Consider the following 23418-nt stretch of genomic DNA (forward strand, 5'->3'; position numbering starts at 1 on the left):
CTCAGTCAGCTTCATATTACTAGAACATATTTCTAAAGATGTATGCTTCTGTAACATATTCTTTTTGCTATGAGAAATGAAACTCACCTGCTGGTGGCACAGCAGGTGGCGAAACTGGACTTGACTGAGGCACAGCCACTGGCTCAGGGACTGAAGCAGGTGATAATGGTTCCGCTGTGGGCTGGGGAGGAGGTGCAACTGGTTCACAAGAAGCAGTAAACTCAGGCAGGGGAGCTGTAGGTAAAGAATCAGCAGACTGCCGAGGCAAAGAGTCCCCTGAAGGAAGCAAGGATGCTGGCAGGATGGTGATAGGTTTGAAAATAGGAGGAGAGGAGAGGGATTCAGACTTAGAGACGTGTGAAGGAAGAGGCTCAACAGCCTGAGAAGGACTAATAGGTTTGATTACTGATGGAGGAGAAGCAATGGATTGAGTTAAGGGAGGAGGTGGAAGAGGAGTTACAGTTTCCACCAAATCAGAAGCATGGCAGGAAGCAGGAGTGAACTGTTCAGTGTGAGCAGGAGTGGGTGCAGCAAGGGTTGTTAAAGGCTCAAGAACAGAAGCAGCAACAGCGTTAGCAGAAACTGAAGGAGATGAATGAGAAAGCACCAAGTCAGCTTTGGTGTTCTCTGCTACCTGTTGTGTGGGAGGTTTAGGAGAAGGCGTGGCCACAGACTCTGTAGCAGATGGAGCTTGAGGTGCTACAGGTTCTACAAAAGGAGGAGGGGGAGGCAAGGAGGTGGCGAGGTCAGCGAGAGGAGGAACAGGTCGCAGTAGAGGAGACGGAATGAGGGTCGGTCCCTTTGAAGTTGCTGAAGTGGGAGTATGTTGCTGCTGTTTTGGAGGAGTGGTGGGTTCCTTCATGCGCTTGATCACATTTTCAGAAAGCTGTAAATGAGAAAGAAATCTCTTAGGAGAATATACCCAAACAAGAATTTAAGTACATGACACGATTTCCCACAAAATCAAACTTTGATATTGCATAGAACAATCACAGCTCATTCAATATCTTGCTTAAATATTCATTCCAACTGAACCTTCATGCATTTGATTGGAACTGATTGCGACAGACTTGATCGATACTTTGTAGAACCATTTTTAACTGCAATTACAGCTGCAAGTATTTTGAACAGGTATCACATTTAGAGAAAAAAAAGCAAGTGCCCAAACTTCTCAGTGAGATTGGATGAAGAGCATCTGTAAAGATTAGTTTTCAGGTCCTGCTCCAGACTGACAATTGGATTTAAGCTTGCACCTTAGGCCATTCTAACAAAGGAATAAAGAGTAACCTAGAGCATTTTAATACAGCTCTGGTTGTACGTTTACCGTTTTCTACCTTGATTCTCCTGTTTTTAACTCCACTTATCCTTGTAATCAACCCTGACCAGCTTACTTTTGTCCCCGTTGAAGAAAAAAACCTTCATCCACGTGTCCTCCCTATAGCACACGGGAAACATCCAGCAAGTGCTTGTGCCTTACCCTTGTCATTATCAGATTATGGATTGAACAGTGCTCTGTAAAATGTTCAAAGCTTGGAATGTTGCTTCATAATCCATAGCCCTGCATTTTGATTGCATTTTATGTAATGCAAGATATGAAAAGTAAATCAGCAAACCACTTACAACTGATTCAAACTATTTTTGATTCCAATAATACAGTCCTGAGAGATTGTTTGATGTGCTTGGGAAACACGAACACTTTGAAAATGCAAGGCAGCAGCTGCAAGGCAAAGTGTCTTTCGGAATCTAAGATGCAGGACATTAATATTGAAATGCACAGTTACAATAATGTTTTTTCTTACTGCATTGATATTTACCAACAATTTTGTTTTAGCAAAAGTAAAGTACTAAGAAGTGAGTGGAAAACAACATAAACACCAGTACAAAAACAGCATGTTGCAGGATGTTTTAACTGTAAACATGCACTGTCAATGTCAGTGTTCAGGGGGGGAAAAAAGCTGCAATCACAAACTGTCTCATCTGGTGGTCATCTAAACATTTTACAAGCGAAGCAAAAGATTTGCCTGCAGGAATCCAAAGTGAATGCTGCACTGTTTCTGTCTGCACACGCCAGCCCTTTGGGTCATCTCTTGAACATTTTTAAGAGAGGCATACATTTAAAAAGGCACATCATGTCTCCTTTCAAGAAAAGTGAATGGTAACTGATGAGAGGAACTACTGCTGCTAGTCTGAAAGCAAAATCACTTCCAATTCTTTGCGAAACAGCATTTTGGTTATAGAAGAAAAGAAAAAAAACTGTTCCGAAGTTACAGCCACAATTATCTTGACAAGATTAGATCACTTCTTAATGTAGCGCCAGAAGAAAGTAGGGAAATCACAAGCATTCTTAGCTGATTTTAGCCCCCAACAGATCATTATTTATATTCTCTGAAAATGCAAATGCTTCTTATGCTATACATGATGAAGTGTTAAAATTCTGGAATACTGGCGAATATTCTTATTGAGAAGATTTAACCTCTCTCACCTACTACAAAAAAAATGCTCCTTTCCTCTATTTTTAAACCAGTGTCCTGTTAAACAAATCAGCTGTGAGACATTTAAGCATGTGTTGCAGCGATTCTATTTGTTTATGAGGATTCACATGTAAGTTGAGTTAAATTTGAATCATATTCATGCCAAAATTGTCAACTCAAATCCTATCAACAATTTTCAGAATGGAAATATTATATTTTAAACTAAGCATTGGTATGATCACTAAAATCCAACACAGGAACAGTTGTTAAATCAGAGGTGAAGAATCACAGTCCTCGGGGGAAGTGTCCTGCATTTTATAGACACATCATCTCCTCCACCTGTTCATATGTTTTCATATCTTTTCCACGTTCAATAGAAAATCTGGGTTCAAACATCAAAAACATGCAGTACACATGGCCTGAGTGAATGCCAATCTTCACTCAGAACCCGTGATCTAACTGGCAGGGAAAATGCAAATCCATTCAACTTACAGTAGACAAATGTTATGGGGTGACAACAAACAGGACTAAACAAAAGCTTTCCTTGTTGCTCTAACAACTGAGTAATAATAGAGTCAAGCTCACTGAAGTGTTATGTGATCAGCGAAAGCCTCTCAGGCTGTATTTAACATCAACTGAGAGTGGCACAGGTGAATTTGTAATGGCAGCCTAATAGCAGAGGCTGCTAATAAAACACATTATGCATATTGTCCTCTGGACAATAAGACAATTAAAGGAATAACAAAACAAAAATGAGAATGAGGTCAAGCTTTCTTTATCGAGATTTCTTTTTAAACTCCACAATTCTTGAACACATTTGCAACTTGCAGTGCTGCAAAGTTCACACTGTTTGAAAATCAAATCTCTTTCCCCCTACTTTCAGGTGAACTTCTAGCATTGGAAGAGTGAGTGCAATGCTTTCACTCTAGTTTAGCTTGTTTTATATCTATTAACACCGTAAGCTTACAGCCTCATTTCTGACAGGATATCTGCATGTGAATTAAATAAGTAACACCTGTTTCTTTCAACAGGTCTACCCTGTAACTTACCCGTATGCCCTTCACCACTGTTATATTGTCGTTTTCGTCTGACTCGAATGAAACACGGCGGGTACTGTTGTTTGCTCCCATTGTCAGACCGCAGGGTGTCAGAAAAGTCGCTTATCTGCGCTGCATATAACGCACAATAAAACCACACACTTCTGTTTTCGTCCCGGTTGCCTACAGCCAAGTACAAATGTGGCCCAAACTACACGGCTTCAGGAAAGTGCTCACTTCCGTAGCATGACGTTTTTTTTTTAACAACGCGCAACATTATTGGTCGAGTAAGTAACCCGTCTGTGTATCGAGGATGCTTATTGATTGTTGCTTTGAAGTGGGCAGAGTGGTATGTGACAGGCGGCAGTACTGTTCTTGACTTTTCCTGCTTCACGTGAAGATATTCAATTAGTTTTTTTATTTCCATATATACTGAACTTGGACGGCTGGTAGTGTCTGTGATGTCATGCAATCATTTTTTAAAAATAGTCAAAACATTCACATTTAATTATATTTTTCATTTTAATGTGTAAAACATATTTTTACACAATGCTAGAATTAGTGTCTTGCACAAATAATGTAGGTATACATGATACATACTCATTTAAAGCCTAATTTTGTCTCACAACAACACAAAGTGAGACAGTACTATAAAGTTGAAGGAAATGTATACTTGGTTTTCAGGAGCATTGTGTTTCTTCTCTCTAATAAATGTTTTGTAACTAAATTAAAACTCCAAATGTAATGGATTCCCTCGGTCTGATGGAATACACCTGTGTAATAAGAGCAACCATGATTCTTTTTTCTTGCTACTAAATACCCCACAGTACACTGTTAGTTGTATTATATCTGGACCCTGATAACTGATGTTTAAAAACCATATTTTAGTTGTTTTCTTGATGCCACACACCTGCTTCCCGCTGCTGTGAATATTTCCCCTTTTTCAATTTATTCTGCTTTTGTATTGCCATCAACCATAAACATTATAGAGCAATGAACAAAAAAGTAACAAAGGACCTGAAAAAATACAAAAATCTGTTTTGGAATTATGATTTGCACAATGAAACATGAGAACAGATGAGTATAAACAGAAAATAAACATAAAATAAGACTAGTTTTTATTGAATTTAATGGATTTTGAAAATTTAGTATTCATTTAGAGAGCCAAAATAAGAAAAATGTAACATATTTGTAATAAAGTCATTAAAAAAGTATGCATGGAAATACTTCACAGGTGATAAAACTCCTAAAATTAATCACAATGAATCAATCATCCACACTGAAAAAGCATTATTCATGATTTATATGAGAGTCGCTTCATTCGTTCAGGTTTTTAATATATTTGTGTAAAACTACATTGACAGACTCTCATGCGGTCTCGCAGAGCAGAAAACTGCAGGTGGAAGTTTGATGGGTCTCTGGGAGGGGGAACATGACAGCTCATATGAATAAACCTGATATATTATACACATATCCTAGCGCATGTTTAATAAAACTCTTTTATACCTATTCTTGCATTTTTGTGGCGGCTTTTTGAACCATGAGTGTGTGTATATCATGTTAAACAATATGAAAAAGTGGAAACCCATTAAAAAATTTAATACACATGCTTATTGTATAGTCAGTGATCTAATAAATCTTGTAGACAATAAACACTGACCAAAGGCATTTGTATATAATGCAAAGCCATTCATCATGGGGTTCTTTTTTATACATATAAGCAACTTTGAATGATATTGGTTTTGTAGTAAAGGAAGTTCAAACGGCTTTTACACTGTGATGTCATTCCCCAAAGAAGACCCACTGCATTACTACACTCTTGCTAATGCAGTGCCCTGAGGCTTGCTTTGAAACGCTTCAGGTTTTTCCTTTTTTTTTCTTTTTTTTTTACACAGCAATGAGACTGAATGTTGGAGTGTGAAAAAGACTCTTTCTCTCTACGTCAGGCTTATCAGAGCAAGAACGATTTATCTTACTGTCATGCTTGTTGATAAAGTTACTTTATTTTATTCATTTTCATCTCTTCAGTGGAGTCAGTTGTAATGTTCATCAGAAAGAAGCAGTTTTTCCTCCATGCTATACATGTTTAAGATTTGCCTTAAATTTTACCTAGAGGTTAATTTAATTGGTATCATTGTCCATCTTGTTTTTGATCATTGTAATGCTCCTTCCTGCAATTGATCTAATTATGATATTTCAGTGTTGTTTCTCCAACAGGCAAAAAAAAAAAAAAAAGTGATTCGAAATCTGCCTTGAAGACACCACAGGCTTATCTTAATTATTCTGCACATCTTAGCTATCTCAAATATTCAACACACAAAACTGAAAGTTTGAGAACATGAATTAGAAGAGAAAAAAATCCTGCTTAATTTTCACTGAATAAAAACTTAGCATCATAAATTCAAAGACCTTCAAACAAGTTTTTACAACCTTGTTCATCTTTTAACACATTACTTTTTCAGAGCAAGAAGTTGCTGTTTTACAGCAGCTCACGTTGGAGAAAGTAGCCCGGTGGAATACTTAGACTGGTGGGAGATGAGTTGTCAGTATAAGGTGAGGTGATAAGAGCTTTGAAACCACTTGGACTTGGTAATGGGAAGTGTTTTTTTCATTTTTATCATTAAAGACAAACAATAGGTCCTGCATGACACAGCAATTGTTTTTTGGGGAGGTGGTTGAGAAACAAAGATCACCCGCAATGTTATCTCATCATTCCACTGGCACATCAATCAGGGCTCAGGCTGCGGGAGATCGACCTTCTTTGCTCCAGAATCAATGCTCTCTTCCATTCTCATTGGTACAGAAGATATGGTGAGAGATACAGGGCACAGGAGGCCTGAAAAACTCAGCTCTATATGTTCTAAATGGTGTTGGCTATTAACTCACTGACCTTCACTGCCTGTCTCCTTTCTCCTTTGCACTTCCTTGTCAGTCTCAGGAGGATCAGAGTGAAAATCTAACAATAAAGGATTTATCCTCTGTGGTTAGATACTAGAATATATCTATGATAGCACCAAGGAATAGTTAATTGCATCACATTTTGTACAATTTATCATGTTTTTTTCCTGTTTAATTTGAAAAAATAAGCAAGAAAGAACTATTTCTTTACATTTTCATCTCATTCATGCTTGCAGGTGTAAGAAGTCTAATATTTGTGATATTTACCACTGCTGGAGGCCATAGGTGTCTCCAGACCTGGACACTCAGAGCTGATGTTTTAAATAGCATCAGACCTTCGGACAAATATAAAATAAAAAAAATTAAAAGCTAAAATAAAAACAATCTCTATGGATTTAACAATAAGGTCTGTACACCACTGTCAAACATTCAGGGTTTTTTTTCCAACTTAAAAACAATGTATTCTGTTCTAACAGTATGTGATATTCTCAAATGCAATGTACAGAGTTGAGAAAATAGCAGAAGTTGAGTTAAGGGATCAGAAAAATCTAATTACTGTATGTGTATCCTATTTATGACTGAAAAATGGAGAGAAAAAATTCTTCCAAATTATGGGAAAACAATTCAATTGTTAATGAACTTAAGAAAAACAGCAGCATCAACAACTACAACACATAACATGTCTGCATTTTTGTGATCACTTTCGCTCCTCTCTGCCCCCAAGTCAAACTCTAATAAAAAAAAGAAGAAAACCGTAGAACAAGTAGGCATGGATGCATATTTAGCCTACAGGAAGTAATTAATTTTATAACTTCCTTAAAAATTACGTTGCTGGGTATGAGAAGGTAACTACATGTGAGCTGGTTACATCATCAGTTCCACAGGATCCTTTTACTGATTCTACTTCAGCAGCCATAGGAGTTACAACGGCTAGTTTCCACTTTAAAAATACAACTCCCAGAACACCTTGCGCAACCACACGCTCCCTTCTTCCTGTTTGAGTGCTGCAGCTGGAAAAAATGGCAGCTGAAACAGGCAAATATAGGACTGCTGTAAACAAAAACAAAGACCCCTCTGGTCTTCTTATCTCTGTTATAAGGTAAGGCTAATTAACATTTTATCTGGGAGGCTAACAGTGCAGGAAGGACGTGAGAAAAGCTTTTCGCTGTGTATATTTGCAGTCAGATAACGAGATGACAGCTAGCTTTTGGAAGCTACATGGGAGGTAGCTGCATCCTTCCTGTGTTATAAACTATCAGATAGAAATAAACGCTCGTTTACTGTGGCTTTTTATTCATCATTTCATTTACAGAAGTACTTGAAATTCATCAACAATTATAGTTGTTTTTATTTTGAAGAGGAAAGGAAAATAATAGCCGCGACGAGGTATTATTTATAGATGGCTAACCTATTATTGTCATCACAACCCAAGGAAAACACAGGAGAAAACTAAAACAGATAATACAAACAAAACAAATCGCGTTGAAACCCCTGATTGACCACATTTCCCACACATTTTATTGAACTTATACATGATAAAACCAACACAATACTTCACAAGTGTTGTACACGGTTTTGAAATGTTTTCACATACTAAGTGTGGCGTGCATTTATTTTAAACCCTTCCCGAATCAATACAAGGTTTTTAACCTCAAATTTCTGCACTACACAGAGCTACAAGTCTTATGGGATATGGCTACCAAGTTTGTACATGTAGAAACTAAAATGTCTCTAATCTGATTTGTAAAATTATTCAGCTTGAGCAACTATTGCTGTATTTTGTCTGCAGCTCTCAACATTTGATTATGTTGTTGCCCAAATAGAACGTGTAGTAACACACGAACAACAACAACAAAAAACATCCCTACAGCATGATTCTGCCACCACCGTGTTTCACCATTATTGTGGTTTGTTAAGACCAGGGTGATGTGCTGTGTTATTTTCCTGCCAGTTGTAGTGTTTTTCATTTTGGCCAAAAAGTTCAGTTTTGGTCTGATCTGACCATCTTGGTGTTTCTTTTACTTGGCCTTTGACATTCTTTAGCAATTCGAACACATCAAATAATATTTGATGTGTTCGATGGTCTCATAAAAGTGTTTATGTTAAGGGTTTCAACTCATTTATTTTCCCATACAGGTTAATTTCCAATGTTACTAATTCAGTAACATTGGAAGATATTTGGTTGAATTGAATTTTATTTGTAGCTACCAGAATAAAGGGGGACACTTCACAATCATGCACTACTTTGTGTTGTCAATGACATGGAATGTCCGAAAAATAAACTGATGTTTGTGGCTGTAATATGAGAGAGTATGAAAAAGTTTAGCGGTTTGAATAGTTTTGCAAGGTACTGTATTTATTCTGTCCTCAGTCATGACATGGAAGATGTTTCCTATGCACAAACATTAAAATCTGTTCACTTATGAATCCTGTTTTATTGTATTATCAGTCAAGGTGCAACTTATGTCATATTGCCTTGCTTTGCATCTTATTCAGGACTCTGTCCAGCAGCGATGATGTGCAGGACAGAGAGACAGAGAAGGGTCGTCTGGAAGAGGCCTTTGAAACCTGCGATAGAGATTTGGATAAACTGATTGTTCAGCATTACGCTGAACTCACTACTGCAATCCGGACCTACCAGAGCATCACAGAGCGCATCACCAGCTCCCGCAATAAGATAAAACAGGTATGAAGAAGAGAAACCCTGTTTCACACCTGCAGTAATGCCTGTCCTGGGTGATCTGGTCACATCCAGACACACTTAACCACAGGTGTTAATGCAGATTTTGTAAAGTTTTGCCTGCATTAGTTCAGCTGTCGGCATTACGTGTTTTCTCTTCAGTGCGATGTTTCCTTTCACTGTTCTTGGAGCTGATTTGCCATTGTAAAATATCCCATCTTAATCTTTTGCTAAAACAGTAGTTCTGATATGTTTGTGTTCAGATGAGATCTGAGCATTGAGGTGTGAAGTTGTTGGGCTGTCTGCTTTTATGTGATTCAGCCCAAACGCCTGCTACCACCAGCTGTGAACAACTCCAGATGTCCAAAAACAGGCCCCAGTCAATCAGATGAGATAAAACAAATTCTTTACTAACTTCCTGTTAATTCAGGCATTTCATGAATTCCAAGGCAACAACTAAAGAGTCTGTGATCAAAATTCAAAACAGTTTATTTTTATTTCATTCTGTTGCCTTTGAGCCATTCTTATGTTGAAGTGCTGTTTCCAAGCAGAACTTGGTTTAATTGAGCTAAGATGCACATTCTAAACTTTGATCTTATAAGATGAACCTGTCTTTCTTCTGTAGTTATTTTAATCTTACAGCTGAAATTAGTCTAAAATTCTAATGACATTTTTTTGTTATTCAAAACAATGACTTTTCCAGTTTCAGCCTAAGATCTTTTACCTAAATTAAAAACAAATACGGCTGTGGATGCTGTAATCCTTTTCGAGTCACTTAATGTTTGCATGAAAGCACTAAATCCCCTGAAAATAGCTTTAAACTTGAGATACAGTGGAACATTCTTATCTAATGCTTTTTCTTCTTCTGTTGTGCAGGTGAAGGAGAACCTGCTGTCTTGCAAAATGCTTCTCCACTGTAAGAGGGATGAGCTGAGGAAGCTGTGGATAGAAGGCATTGAACACAAGCATGTTCTCCAGCTGCTGGATGAAATTGAAAGCATCAAACAGGTTCCTCAGCGTCTCGAGACCTATATGGCAAGCAAGCATTACCTTCACGCCACTGACATGTTGGTGAGTAAAGTGTGGAGAAAGTGGAACTTTTTATCATTTTAAATGTGCTTTAGTATTACGTATTGACACATGAGGCAGTGCTGATGGGGTTGCCTTTCAGAATCCTCCAATGTGCCCATAAACACAAGTGTTTACAAACTGCTGCTACCAAAGATTGATTCCCTTGCTCCTTTCACTGCTTTAAAGAAACCATTTCTAGCCTTGAATGGTCCAGTGGGTGCAACCCGCATCATCTAAGTGCTGTGAGGCCACTGCAGACTCGGGCGTACGTGTGCGCTGTAGCACATTTGATGTGTTTTGCAGTATTCTCAGCAGGGTGGGTGAAGGTTGGCATTGACAACTAAACGACCGGGCACTGTGGTGTGTATGTCGCTTTCCTCTTTCCCGTCCAATGTCACTCCCACACATCTTTCTCCTCCGGAACCTGCTAATAATTAGTTTGCTAGAATGGGGGTTATCTGAGGAGGAGGGAGAAAAAGAGAAACGGTGGCGCAACCACAAGACCGTGAAAAATCCTCTTTTGTGTGGGTGGAAGGAAATGGAACGCCATTCAACCTGTGCTCAGTCAATACAGTGCGTTTTAGGAGGTTGTAAAAAGTTCAAAGTCAGTTGGATGCATTACCTTTGTCATGCGAACTTTAAATGTGCTTTACTTTATAAGCAGGCAGCCATTTTACTGCCATCGAGAAAGTGCTCTTAAGCCCTTTAAACAAAATTTTGTTCGTTTTTATATTTGAATATCTTCTTAGTGGCACTGCTCCTGCTTTTCCCCCTCTATTGGCATTTTTATTTGGTATATTTGGTCCAAATTCAATTTAAATCAGTTCAATTCAGTCAAGCCCATTTATGGATTAAAAATCATGAACACAATCCAGTCTAAGCTAAATTATAGCACCATACAATATGATTGAAAGTTTGGTTAGCACTGTTGCCTTGCAGCAAGAAGGTCCTGGGTTCGATTCCCGGCCCGGGGTCTTTCTGCTTGAAGTTTGTTCTCCCTGTACATGGTGGGTTCTCTCCGGGTACTCCGGCTTCCTGCCACAGTCCAAAAACATGACTGTTAGGTTAATTGGTCTCTCTAAATTCTCCCTAGGTGTGAATGTGTGCATGGTTGTTTGTCCTGTCTGTTTCTGTGTTGCCGTGCGACAGACTGGCGGCCTGTCCAGGGTGTACCCCGCCTCTCGCCCGGAACGTTAGCTGGAGAAAGGCACCAGCACCCCTCCCGACCCCACTAGGGACAAGGGTGTTAGAAAATGGATGGATGGATTCAAATTGATCAACTGTCCTTTCTTGCGCAAATTTTCACACTTCTTTGGCACCAGTAATCTTACATAATTTCTTTTTTTCCCCAAACTGGTTAGTTTTAACAAATTGTTGCAGAAATTCGAACCTAGTTCTTCAAGTTATTGTTAATTTTACATGCACTTACTCTTCTTTTTGTACTGTAGCAGACATTTAATGGCTAGGTACAAACATCCCAGCCTTCTCATTGGCTTCGTCTCACTAACATTGTATGGATGCGTTTTTTTTGTTTTTTTTTAAACCAGGCTTATCTCTTCAATTAAAATTTAAACTGAGCTCTCTTTGTACTCTGCAATGGCAGCATTACATCCCAGGGGTTTTCATTTATAAAAACCGACCTTCTCTTTTCGTGCCCTTGTTCCTGTTGTATCGCTAAATCCAGGTGTGCTCAGGTGAAATCCCGCTTGGAGTGGAGAAGCCAGTGATAAACCTTCTCTTCTCTTTGCAAATTCACAAGAGGGTTCAGATTTCTCATTATGCTGACAGGCCTGTTCCCTAATGATGTTAACCAGTCGTCCCTCATTTTCTCCTCCACACACACACACGCACCCCTGCATGCGTTCTGCGATTTACTGGCACACAATCACACACATATAATTAGACTGAGACACATCTGAGAAGTGTGTACTGTACACGCACACAGATCACATGTATAGTCTTTCTTGCGTAGGGAGTTATTATATTTTGCTAAGGGAGGCTGATCATGAAGCACATTAACTCATCCACTTGCTGGTCTTAGTCTCATTTGCATCAGCACAAACTTGACCTATGCCCCCTGCCCACCATATTCTCCCCCCCTTCCCTACATCTCTCTGTGCTAACAGTTCCCTCCTGGCCTGTCCTGACCTTGCAGATATACTTTTTGTTGCTGTATCATCTTTTTTTTGATGCACACAGCTCCTCATTAACACATAGTTACAAAAAGATTCATTGCCATGAAAATTTAAAAATGTCATAATTGCATTATTGTGGCGTGAAAGAGAAATTGATTTTGAAGTTTTTAATAAGTGGAAAAGTGGACTCAGAACAAAGTCTAATGTGAGGTTATGATACTTCATAGCTCACTCAGTAATTATTCTATTCTTTGCAAAGAGTTTATGACGGACAGCAAAGAACAACACCCTCTTGGCTTGTTTGCAGGTGACAGCCGTGGAGTCCCTGGAAGGCCCCTTGTTTCAGGTTGAAGGGCTCGGAGATCTTCGGCTGGAGCTCAAAAACAAGAAGCTTAACATCCACTTAGTGCTCATCGACGAGCTGCACCGTCACCTCTACATCAAGTCCACCAGTCGCCTCGGACACAAGAACAAGGACAAAAATGCCTCTCGACTTCCAGGGTAAAAGGGGATTTCAGTCACTCTTAACACATCATTTCTTAATTTGAAATGATTTGCAGTTTAACACTATGGAGGATTTTCATTATATCTTATTACCTCTCTATAATAGAATATATTGGCATTGAAACACTGAACTTATTCGACTGTGAAGCTTAGCAGAGTAAAATAAAATAGATTAGAATTAATATGGGGGGAAAAAAAGTTTTGCCATTCAGTGTGTATTCATTGTAAGCAATTTCCTTGTCATGGCAACTGACTAAAAGTTTCCAATTATTTTCTGAATGAACCAAAAACATTACTGTCAAACAGTTAAGCCTTTTATGCATGTCGGTGCTGTGCTGCAAAGCAACAAAGGAATCAGATGACAAGCATAAGGTTTGTTGCTGGGAGCAAACACCAGTTATTTTTTACTTAAACATAATTATAAAAGGTGTAATTTCTGGCAGAGTTGGTGTTGATCTTTGTTTATTTAAGAAACATACCATGCATATGTTATTTCACATGTCCTCTTCTGTGTTTTCCTTGATACTGACAGCAAGAGAAATCATCTTCCTCTGGCACTGATTGTCTAAATGACAGAATAGGTTTGACTGCCACTATGAGGTTAACTGTGACCTGATGGCCATTTTCTAACTTTCGTTATGCCGCTGTCTAACCTATTAACAATAATGCTCCCCCGCAGGCTTTGAACACACATTTGTTGCTTTCGTTTTCCATGGAAAGCATTCATTTAAAGTGCTGTTTGCACTTTTACATGCATGTATCTGTGGGGATGCTATAATTACAGTGGCTGTGGGTTGGTGAAGCACAATGATTTATTAATAAGGGTCAGCTAGTGACAGGTTCTGGCCCTTCTGTATTGGGTTGCCTCTAACAACACACCAGCCTCCATGCAGCCCACTCACTTAACAGGCACACGGTGTTTATGCCGCTTAAGTTAACGGACCTGGATTTGCTTCCCACCTCAGGGTTGATAAATGGCTCATTGGAAAGCAGCACCATCCTTACCAAACAGAGATGCAAGGTGTTTTCTTCTAACTGGAGATTGTTTTTATTTGCACAAGTTCAGGTTCCATTGAGGTTTTTTTTTGTTTTTTTTTCCACAAAAAAGCTATTTGACAACAAATGTCATCTAAAGACTATGTAAAGGACAACAGATCCAGTCAGTATTCAAATGAAATTAAAGTCAATCCTAAATCACATGATACAATTGGTAATATAATGCCAGTTAGTACAAAGTTATCAGTCCAAAGAGGTCAGTGTTATTATATCTAGCTGTTCACATTGCAGCAATTCCTCATTCATAGAAGGCATGTTGTGACTGAAAAGGAAGCCTTCTTGTTTAGCAGAAAGAAAATGCTAGCAGAAGCGAGCGTGATATGAACGGTTATCTGCTATGTCTGGTAGGGGGTCAAGAGAACGGAAAAGCGACATGGTAAAGGAAAGAAAACGCACCGGCACTTGACCTGCCGGTTTAGTTTTTACAGGAAAGATAAACAAAGAATACCAAAAGTTATTGGCAGTGTTAATGGAGTGAATGACTCCAGTGGACAGAGATATTACTAAACGCAGACTGAGTCAGGCGTACATTTTAGGGAATGAAAAACAAAGGGATTAGACTTACTGTTCATGGCAGTAACAGCTTTGTCAGTATATCTGTTCATTAAAGACACAGCTTAACACCGGATAAAAACCAGTCTGAAGGAAAGAAAAGTAAATTAGTTAAACGTGGAGGACAGCAATTGTGTCAGTGACTTCATCTGGGACAGAGACACAGTTAAACCCAGAAGAGATAGGTCAGGAGTACCTTCAATGAGAAGGAAAAACAAAGATTACAAAAAATATCCATGGCTTCATTACATCTGTTAGCACCCTTGTTCATGAAGGAGACATAGATTAACATAGACACAGGAGCACTTTTGAATGGAAAGGTCAACTAAAGAGAGCAAACAAAATAGACAAGTTACTGGCAGAAATTGAAGTAAAAATACAAAAATCAAGAAAACTGAGTTGGTAAAAGAGGTCAGTATGATCTCCAACAGCCTTAGTCTACAGCGTCTTTTATGTAGTTGCATTCCCAGATTAAAATATGTAATGAAGAGTAAAATATTTCATAAATGATGATTCACTTTACTGTTTTTGTCTCCTCTCAGGTCCTTGACTAAAGATACATCTCCGATGCCTGTTTTGGAAGTGAGCGGCTTGTCAACTCCACGCAAGCTTCTGGACTCTTCACAGTTCAGCACACCTGGATCCAGCAGTGGTATCTATATACATATATAAATATATATTTTTAGAGTCGACTGATATAATGAATGAGAAGGATAAAATTGTCAACTTAGTATTTTAGGTGAATCTACAAATCAAACATTTCTATGTTTAGTCCATTCACATCAGGGGAAAACTATGAAGACATAAAGGAATTCCAAAACCAGGCTAGAGCTTGGAGATGCATTTTCAATATTTCTTTTGTTCCACTTAACAAAAGGATACTAACATCTCCCTAGGTTAGATCCATTTGCAAGTCATTAGTAAGGTTGTGAAAAATGAATAGGACAAAACCCTTCTTGGATGTCAGGAAATAGGCGCACAAAGTTTGCACACAGGCAAACACCCACATTCCCCTTGCAGCACATGTCATAACATCTTCAGCTATGATCATAATATACATCTCTTTTCTAACAATATAATCATCACCCGTCTGCATTCCCCCCCACACGTGTACCATTAGTCACCCAGTGTCTCTGCGTTCACAGCGGGGGAGCGCCATCTATTAAACTCAAACTGGTAGAAGCTGAGAATACTGAACCCTAACTGTGTTCAGAAATGTATGAGGTCTTTCTCAGTGGTAGGGGCGTAGAGTCAGCACTACATTTCTTCCAGGCAGAGCAAAGAGGAACACAAACAAGAAGATAATGAAAAAAGTTAATCCAGCAATAACTTGGCATTCCCTGGGTGTTTCTGAGTTTTTTATATTAAGGCATTTTTTTTCTTTTTTCCCACCACCCACTCTTGGCATTCGAAGTTAACGACTCATCGGTTTTAGCTCAGTGGATACTGAGCAAGTTTCTGTGCAGGATTAAGCATTCCCATGCATTTAAATCTTTTTGTATGTATATATATATATATATAAGTTGTGCGGTTTTCTCTTTCTGTGTTTTCCTTGAAGCCTCCTTCTTTTCCATCTTTTACTCCACCTCCTATGCTGTCCTGTCCTCTCATTTGTATGCACTCCCTTGTCATGCCCTCAAATGAGTAAACACACAAATGTATAAATTGCTTCTAATGCTTGATAAATATCTGTTCACTTCTCTCACACTGTGGACTAAAAAGTAAAAGCTCCCCTCATATTACACCAGCTGAACTCTTGACAATTAGCTGCCACCAGGTGGTAAGTGCCTATATACCGCCATGTTAACAACTACGGTCACGACATAGCAACTGGCTTCCATCAGAGGCCTGGCTTTCCATTTTGTCTAATAGCATTAGAGCACCTCATTTGTAGATAGTAATTGTCATAATTATTACACAAGCTGCAGTTGGAATGGGTGAAAAGAGGAAATACACCCAAAGTCCATTAACTTGCTATAAACATTAACTCTCCTAACATGCATTGATGGGGAATTGGGAGGCCCCATCTAATGGAAATTAGAGCATCACTCGATACTGCCATTCTCAATTTAGCTGCTAATGTGGCTAACTCAGCTGCTGAGCGTGTGGGGGTGGTGTTTGGGGAACAGGTTCAGGTGTGTGTGTGTGCTTAAAAGATGGAACTGGAGGATTTAAATACTGAAAATTATATATTTATGTTTGGTCTGTTACAAAACGAACAAAACGAGAAGAATATACTGGTGAAAATACATCAAAGGGATCTTATTGATTTATTTGTGTAATTGTACCCAATTTTTTATTTTAGTGCGCGAGCTGCAGCAGGACATTCGTGATCTGAGTCAAGCAGACCTTTCTGAAGTGGATCCAGAGGAAAACAGCGCTGAGTTTATGGGAATACTCATCAAGGTATATGGACTTTTAAAAAATATATATAAAATCAGGATTGGACTTCTATTAAGATTCAGTTAATATTAAGATTTGTCCTAAGTCTACAGTAAAAATTGCAAAAAAATTTACAAAGATATTTATAGCTCTTCATTTAATAATAGTGCAACCTCAAATTTGAATCTAATTTAGTGGGAATCTAGTTGGCACTTAGAGTGCTTTACTTTGATACTACTGAATGAAGTGGAAGCAAATGCCATTAGAACTCACCTATATTGAAAGTCAACTTGTGTGTGTACATTGTTTTTCTCTAGATTTTGTGACAGCAGTGGCCTTTATTTACAACGTGTAGAAGAAAATTTCAAGGATAAAGCTAGTCACATTTGCAGTTTCCTACTACCGTTATTGGGAACCCATCTATTTTACTACATGCAAAGCATAATTTATCAAGTAACATCGGACGGACGGATGGATGGATGGATGGACAGACATTAGCTTGAACACGGATTCCCCACAGTGAAACGTGGGATTGCAAATATTGATATATGGAAGCTCTAAAACATTTTGTATTTTTTGAGTAGGTAGCTTGCAAAGTTGTTTAGGTTCATATGCATAAAAGGAACAGAATACAAGTTTACATCATGATTTTTAATATTTTTTGTGAAATATTTTGAAAACCATGTATAATTTCAATATACTTTGGTGGTGCTTATTTGTGAGACAATTTTCCTTTAACGGAAGTCTTGGTCATTTTCTCCAGGCCCTTGCAAAACTGAAGAAACTTCCTGATACCACTAAAGCCATAATGGAGCGACTGGAGCCCGAGCTGAAACAGATCGTCAAGAGATCCACCACTCAGATAGCAGATCATGCTTACCAGAGAGGAGAAAACCTGGCGCAGGAGAGCCAGCCAAGGTATGGTAAAAGTCAAAGGACTCCATGCTTAAAAATAAGAAGGCTCAATTGATAAATGAAAGGTTAAAAAAAGAAGATACAAGCAGGTTTGTTAAAACAGTATCAATATTTTCATTTTTAGAATACAGTTGGATTTGAAAAATCCATTATTAACAGCGTTGGTATTATCCCTGAAAAAATATCTTAATAAAACTGCCACTTATATTCCCAGCAGTATTGTATCTGTATAAGACTTTTATTAAGCTGCCTGTTTGCTTATTCTTCTGAAACCATAGTATTCCCATTAGGATCCCTTACCCAGTGTTATTAAATAAAAGACGGCGACGCTGTCCATTGATTGGAGGAGTCGAGGGTTGTCTTTCTCCCTGCAGGTTCTTAGTTAAACATTAGAGTTGATTATCGCATCAATATCAATATTCTGACTGCCATGGGTCTTTTAGATATATTTACAGCAGACTGCAAAGGCAGACGCAAACATTTTTTGCATTCAGTCCCACAGCTCTCATAGTCAGACAGTCAACCAGGTGTGAAACAGAGCGAAACCAAATGCTGGAGACACAGCCGGCCTCAGACCATGAAAACAAACACTGTGCTGCTTTAAACAAAGACATGTCATGGTTAAACACACCCATACACACAAACCAGCAGTTGTACACCTGCCTTATAGGACTGCCACATTTTAAAAGCAGTCACGTTAGCCGCTGCAGCCATACATACATGGTATGCAGTCCTAAGAAGCACAGGTCTCAGTCCACTGATCCCGAACCATTTAAGAGGAACGTCTTGTTTTCTGTCAGGGATGTTCTCTCCAGCCCTGTTTGCTTTGTTTCTCCTGTTGGCGGTCGAATCTCATCTGACCTCGCTGTAATAGACCGCCGTGTAGCTCGTTTTAGGTCCGACGCCCTGCAGATTGTTTCTGAATTTGCTTTCATGTGTACATCTGTGAGCACTTAGCACTTTGGAGTTTGTGTGTGTTTGTATTCTGATGCATATACTGCTAGTTCTCTCTATGTTCGTTTCAATTTAAAGTCAATGCTTGTTGCTATGGAAACTCCACCTGATGTAGCACTTGTCGGGAACAATGGTCTTGAATATTGCACACTATATTTTATAGCACTGCAGATCAGCAGGCAACACTTAAACTCTTCATAGCTTAAACAGTGTGTCAGTGTTTAACTTCCTTTTGGTTCTTATCCTTAAGTGTCTCAGGAAGCCAACACCTGTCTTTATATCACAAATATTATAGGTAGTGTCTTTCACAAAGACACTAATTTCCCAGCATGCAACACTAGAATACAATGCCTTACAAAAGTACTCATAGTTTAATATTACTGCCTCAAATTTCTGTATTTTAAAATATAAAACAATGCAATGTAGCTCATAATAGTCAGGAAAATTGGTTTCATGAGAAGTTATTTTTGAATTTCTGTGCAATGCATTTCGCCAACGTTTCACTGCAATTACAGTTTTTGGAGTATGTGGTTTTGCACATCTACCGACTAAAACATTAGTTTTGAACCTCCTCTCCAATCTCAACGGGGCAGCGATTAGTGAACAAGAAACAGGTAGTTGATTCTCAACAGGCTGCAGCTTTGGAGGAAGACTAGTGAAACAGAGGAGATTAGGCTGGGAAATGACACCAACTGCGTTCACAGGAGCCGGGGAAACGAAATGGTGCACAAAAGATCAACTCAAAAACGAAGGCTGAACACAAAACAAAAGAATGACTAGAAATGGAACTCCAAAAGTGACAAAAAAGAAATAAAACCCATAGTTTTTAGATTTATGTGGGAAAAAAGGTATCTTAATCATGTCGCTTTGTATTATCAAGCTGCTTTGTTTTGGTTTGAAGCCTGAAAGTTTCTTCTTGTAATGTGACAAAACGTATCAAAAAGGTTTGAAGGGTGTGGGTATTTTTGTATTTTGAAGTCTTCATTGTCAGAGCGTTTGCTTTATTTTTACTTTGGGAAATATTTCAGACGAAACCCTTTACAGGGTGAGTTGTATATGATGAAGAAAAGAAGATGGAGACTGTTGTGATTTAAACTTTGTGTGAAAGTGAAACATGCCATGTGTGTAAAAACTTGTGAGTGTGTGTCCTTGATAAACGTCTCAACAAGACCCATTTTGTCTGACTAGAATGTACCTGAATTTTCCCTTTCCATTATATGAGAATCCAATGAATGATCACAAAATTAAAGTCAAAGTAATTTTAAAGCCAGTTTTAAATCTGGACAAGCACATTGCATAGGAGATGGTTTAGTCGTCGTTTTCCTTCTTTTCCATCTGTTCAGCAGAGAAGTCTGGAAATCTTCTTGCTGCGAATAATATCCGTGTTTGCCTGACGGCATCATGACCCAGCACACTTAATATTTCACAAGCATTCACTCAGCACGTCGGAACCCTATTTACAGTAATTTAATGATCTTTGACTGACGCTCAGTCTAATGATAATCTAATTTTTATGCCGCTGTTGTTCTTCCAAAATGAGTCACGCACTTTCCTGCTGCTGGCCAGTTAGTTAGAGACTCTGTGCTGTTTCTCTCGGTTGTTCATGAGCGACTGGTGTCAGCTTCGATCCTGAGAGGAAATGAGACGAGAGGTCTCAAGGAACAGACGATATGGATTAGGATGGCCTCCACTGGGAGATAATGAGGAAGACTCGGTTGTCTACACTTCACTGTCTGTCTATAGATGAGTGAGTGAGTGAGCCGAATGTGGAAAGCATGGTAAGATATCAAAAAAAATGTCTCAAGGTCAAAATCATAAGTTATGCATTTATGTCTTTCCTTCTCATGTGCGTAGTCAGGAAATATTTCACTTTTTTAAAGTTAATCTATGCTTTCTTGCAAATACTTCCTATTAATTGTGTCTTGGAAAAATACTCATACTCCTTGATGCTTTGAACGTTTTGCAATATTTTAAATGTTTATCATCACCAGCTTTTATTAATTTCCTCTTAAGTAGAAATAAAACCATGTATATTACTTCTTCCATTTCAATAATATGGATTACGTATTGTAGACTTGGTGACTAGTAAACGTGACGACCATTAGCTGTGCATTTCACAAGTCTAGACCTTTTGTAACTGAAAAATGTAGTGCCGAGAAGAAAATCATTCTTCTCGACACTACACGTTGAAAGCCTAAAAATGCAGCTGTCACATGTGAAAGAAGTTTTTTTTTTCCTGTCAGGTTGAATCAAAACTTTTTTGGCCAATGTGCCAAATGGTATGTGTGTAGAAAACTAATACTGAACGTCACCAGAAATACAAAATCCCCAGGAGAAAACATGGTGGTTTCAGCATCTCACTGTGCTGATGATTCTCTTCAGCATGGAAGCAGCTAGAGTTGAAGGAAATAAGCATGGAGCTATTTACTGGGTAGTCCTGGAAGGAAACCTGTGAGAGGCAGCAAAACATTGAGAGTGGGGTGAAGGTTCGACTTTTAGCAGAACAACAACCCTAAACATTCATACTGGTGTGGCTTAATATAAGGTCAGACCTAAATCAAAGTAAAAATCTTTGGAAAAACTTTACATATATATTACATACTTTTGCAAGGCACTGCGTAAAGGCATGTATGGCATAGAAATAAGTTACTCAGTCTCCACTATGTTTTGTAAGGCTTTGGGCATAAATTTACCATCTCAGGGATCAGTTTACACTGTTATCTCCTAACCCCCAGGATCTTCTTTTTTCTCCTCAGCTGTACTTCTGAATAATGATGCCGGTCTTTGTTTTTGCATTATTGATGTATTTTAGTATCCTCCTCCTCAGAAAAAGGTGGCCTGAAGGAAGGCAACAAAGTTCTGTAATGCGGGGAACTACTTCAGAAGGCGGCATCCAAGGTTTAATTTATGAGAAAATGTCCATGAGACAGTCCAGCAGATAGCAGCACGGTGTAAGACGTAAGCAGGGACAAAGCACGCTCTGAGCTATAGCCAAGTGGCAAGGAAAGTGTAAAGAAATAACTTTGCTAAGTATGGTTTACAAGACCCGCACCTCCCAATGGATTACTTTGCTGAAAGGTGCAAGGGAACAAGAGCTAAAATCGCACGAGACACTCTAGCAGCTACTTTGTAAATAACCAAAAAGGAGCAATAAAGGGCTGTTGAGGAAGATCTAGCGTAATATAATTGCATTAAATTCTCATTGAAGACACACCCGATTTATTCAGTTTTTATTGTTGGAATTAATACGCTGACAGAAATTTAGTACCAAACATTTGATATCCATTCTGCCAGGTAGAGAAGAAATTAATTAAAATGATAAAAATTGCAACAAAAAATGTGGCATAGACGGTGTCATTATTTCATTATCAACTGTAATCCCCCCCTTTAAAATAAAGTAGTTACTCGTCATCATCCGTCTCATCTAACATAACCTCTGTTCCCTCTTTACTTCAAAAGCTCCGTCCTGGTGCCAAAAGGAGGTACAGCAGAGTCTGTATGAAAGCATTAGGGCAGATGAAGCAACTGTGAGCTTTCAGCGCTAAGTAGGGCACTCAGATGTAGTAGAAGGTCAGTTTGGTTTTGGATGCGCTCTCTCTACTTCAAGCAGAGCCATTTAGAGCTAACGAGAGTGGCTTTTCATTTGGATCCTTCTAGGGGCATCCAGGTGCTGCGTTATTAACACGGGGGAAAAATGCTGAAGTCTCTGCTCAAGAGAGTTGGCCATTAAAACTGAACTGTGAAACTTCATCTCAGTTTACATAACCTGTATTTTAATTTCTAAATTCATAAGATAAAAACAGTTTGTGGAGCAGGTCTATGTATTGTTGTTTACTATAAAGTCATTTTGTCTTTGAGTATTTCTTCAAGTGCTCTCCATCCCTCCGTTGCCTGCCTCTCTGCTCATTGCCCCACTCACCCTTTTATACTTCTCTCTCTGGCTCCCTCTGCAGGCTGCTGTTGGAACTGCTGGAGCTTTTGTTTGACAAGTTCAAGGCGGTTGCCCAGGCTCACAGTGTGGTGCTGGCCCACATGCAGCAGATTGCTGCACACACTCCGGGTGTGACCCATGAGGAGAGGATCAAGCTCTACGAGCAGGCTGATGTATCTGCCAAGATCCAGGCAGTGCTGCAGGTTAGTTTTCTGCAACAGTCAAAAGAAAAACATGTAACAAATATAGTTATTTGTGCCAGTTCAAATTAAAGTGTTCAAAGGTTGAATATAGTTTAAAGTCATTGGTACTTGCATTAGTATTAAATATGGAACTGATAATTCATCACAGTAGTTGCCTATGATATTGAAGTTATACCTGTTACCTCCAGTTGCCAAGGTAACTGGAGGTCACCTGGTCTAAAAGCAAAATAAAATGAAATTGAATTAAAATCTACTAAATGCTACAACATAAATTAAGTATAAAATTTTAGTCATTGTCTGTCATGAACCTGAAAATTAGGTAAAGGTACTAAAATTAAAATTAGGTACTATAAAGTGATAGTAACACCAATGCATTACATATTTATGTAGTGTTGGTATAATTTAATAAAGGCTAAAAGGCCAGTTACAAAGTGGCCCCTATTGAATGTAGAGAAATTTTGGGCCTATATATTTGCGCAAAGATATACTGTATTTTGTCACATTGCCACAGCATGATGCTGCCACCACCATGCTTCACCATTACAATGGTGCATTCAGGTTGATGTTCAGTTTTAGCTTTTTTTACTCAGCATTTTGCATGTGGGCCAAAAATTGTCATTCCTTTTTTC

General features: G+C 38.7%; 2 protein-coding genes across 4 annotated transcripts in view; one reads left to right on the forward strand and one right to left on the reverse strand.

Annotated features, from left to right (window-relative positions):
* Window positions 1–3759, reverse strand: part of chchd3a (coiled-coil-helix-coiled-coil-helix domain containing 3a) — a 67626-nt gene extending 63867 nt beyond the window's left edge. For 2 of the 3 annotated variants that reach the window (XM_032589811.1, XM_032589810.1), the window contains exons 1-2: window positions 3521–3759; window positions 88–886 (exon numbers count right to left, since the gene is read on the reverse strand). In XM_032589811.1, the coding sequence (XP_032445702.1) occupies window positions 88–886; window positions 3521–3601 (880 nt within the window). In that variant the 5' untranslated portion in view covers window positions 3602–3759. The remainder of the gene's footprint in view (window positions 1–87; window positions 887–3520) is intronic. The other variant, XM_032589812.1, reaches the window with a different exon arrangement.
* A 3666-nt stretch (window positions 3760–7425) lies between these two features.
* The window catches only part of exoc4 (exocyst complex component 4), a 121832-nt gene continuing 105839 nt past the window's right edge, over window positions 7426–23418 (forward strand). Inside the window, exons 1-8 of the mRNA XM_032589445.1 lie at window positions 7426–7505; window positions 8903–9092; window positions 9963–10157; window positions 12600–12793; window positions 14947–15056; window positions 16710–16810; window positions 17550–17704; window positions 22609–22789. Of these exons, the coding sequence (XP_032445336.1) occupies window positions 7426–7505; window positions 8903–9092; window positions 9963–10157; window positions 12600–12793; window positions 14947–15056; window positions 16710–16810; window positions 17550–17704; window positions 22609–22789 (1206 nt within the window). The remainder of the gene's footprint in view (window positions 7506–8902; window positions 9093–9962; window positions 10158–12599; window positions 12794–14946; window positions 15057–16709; window positions 16811–17549; window positions 17705–22608; window positions 22790–23418) is intronic.

The sequence above is a fragment of the Xiphophorus hellerii genome, chromosome 17, assembly GCF_003331165.1.
Source record: "Xiphophorus hellerii strain 12219 chromosome 17, Xiphophorus_hellerii-4.1, whole genome shotgun sequence".
In the NCBI taxonomy this organism is placed as follows: Eukaryota; Metazoa; Chordata; class Actinopteri; order Cyprinodontiformes; family Poeciliidae; genus Xiphophorus; species Xiphophorus hellerii.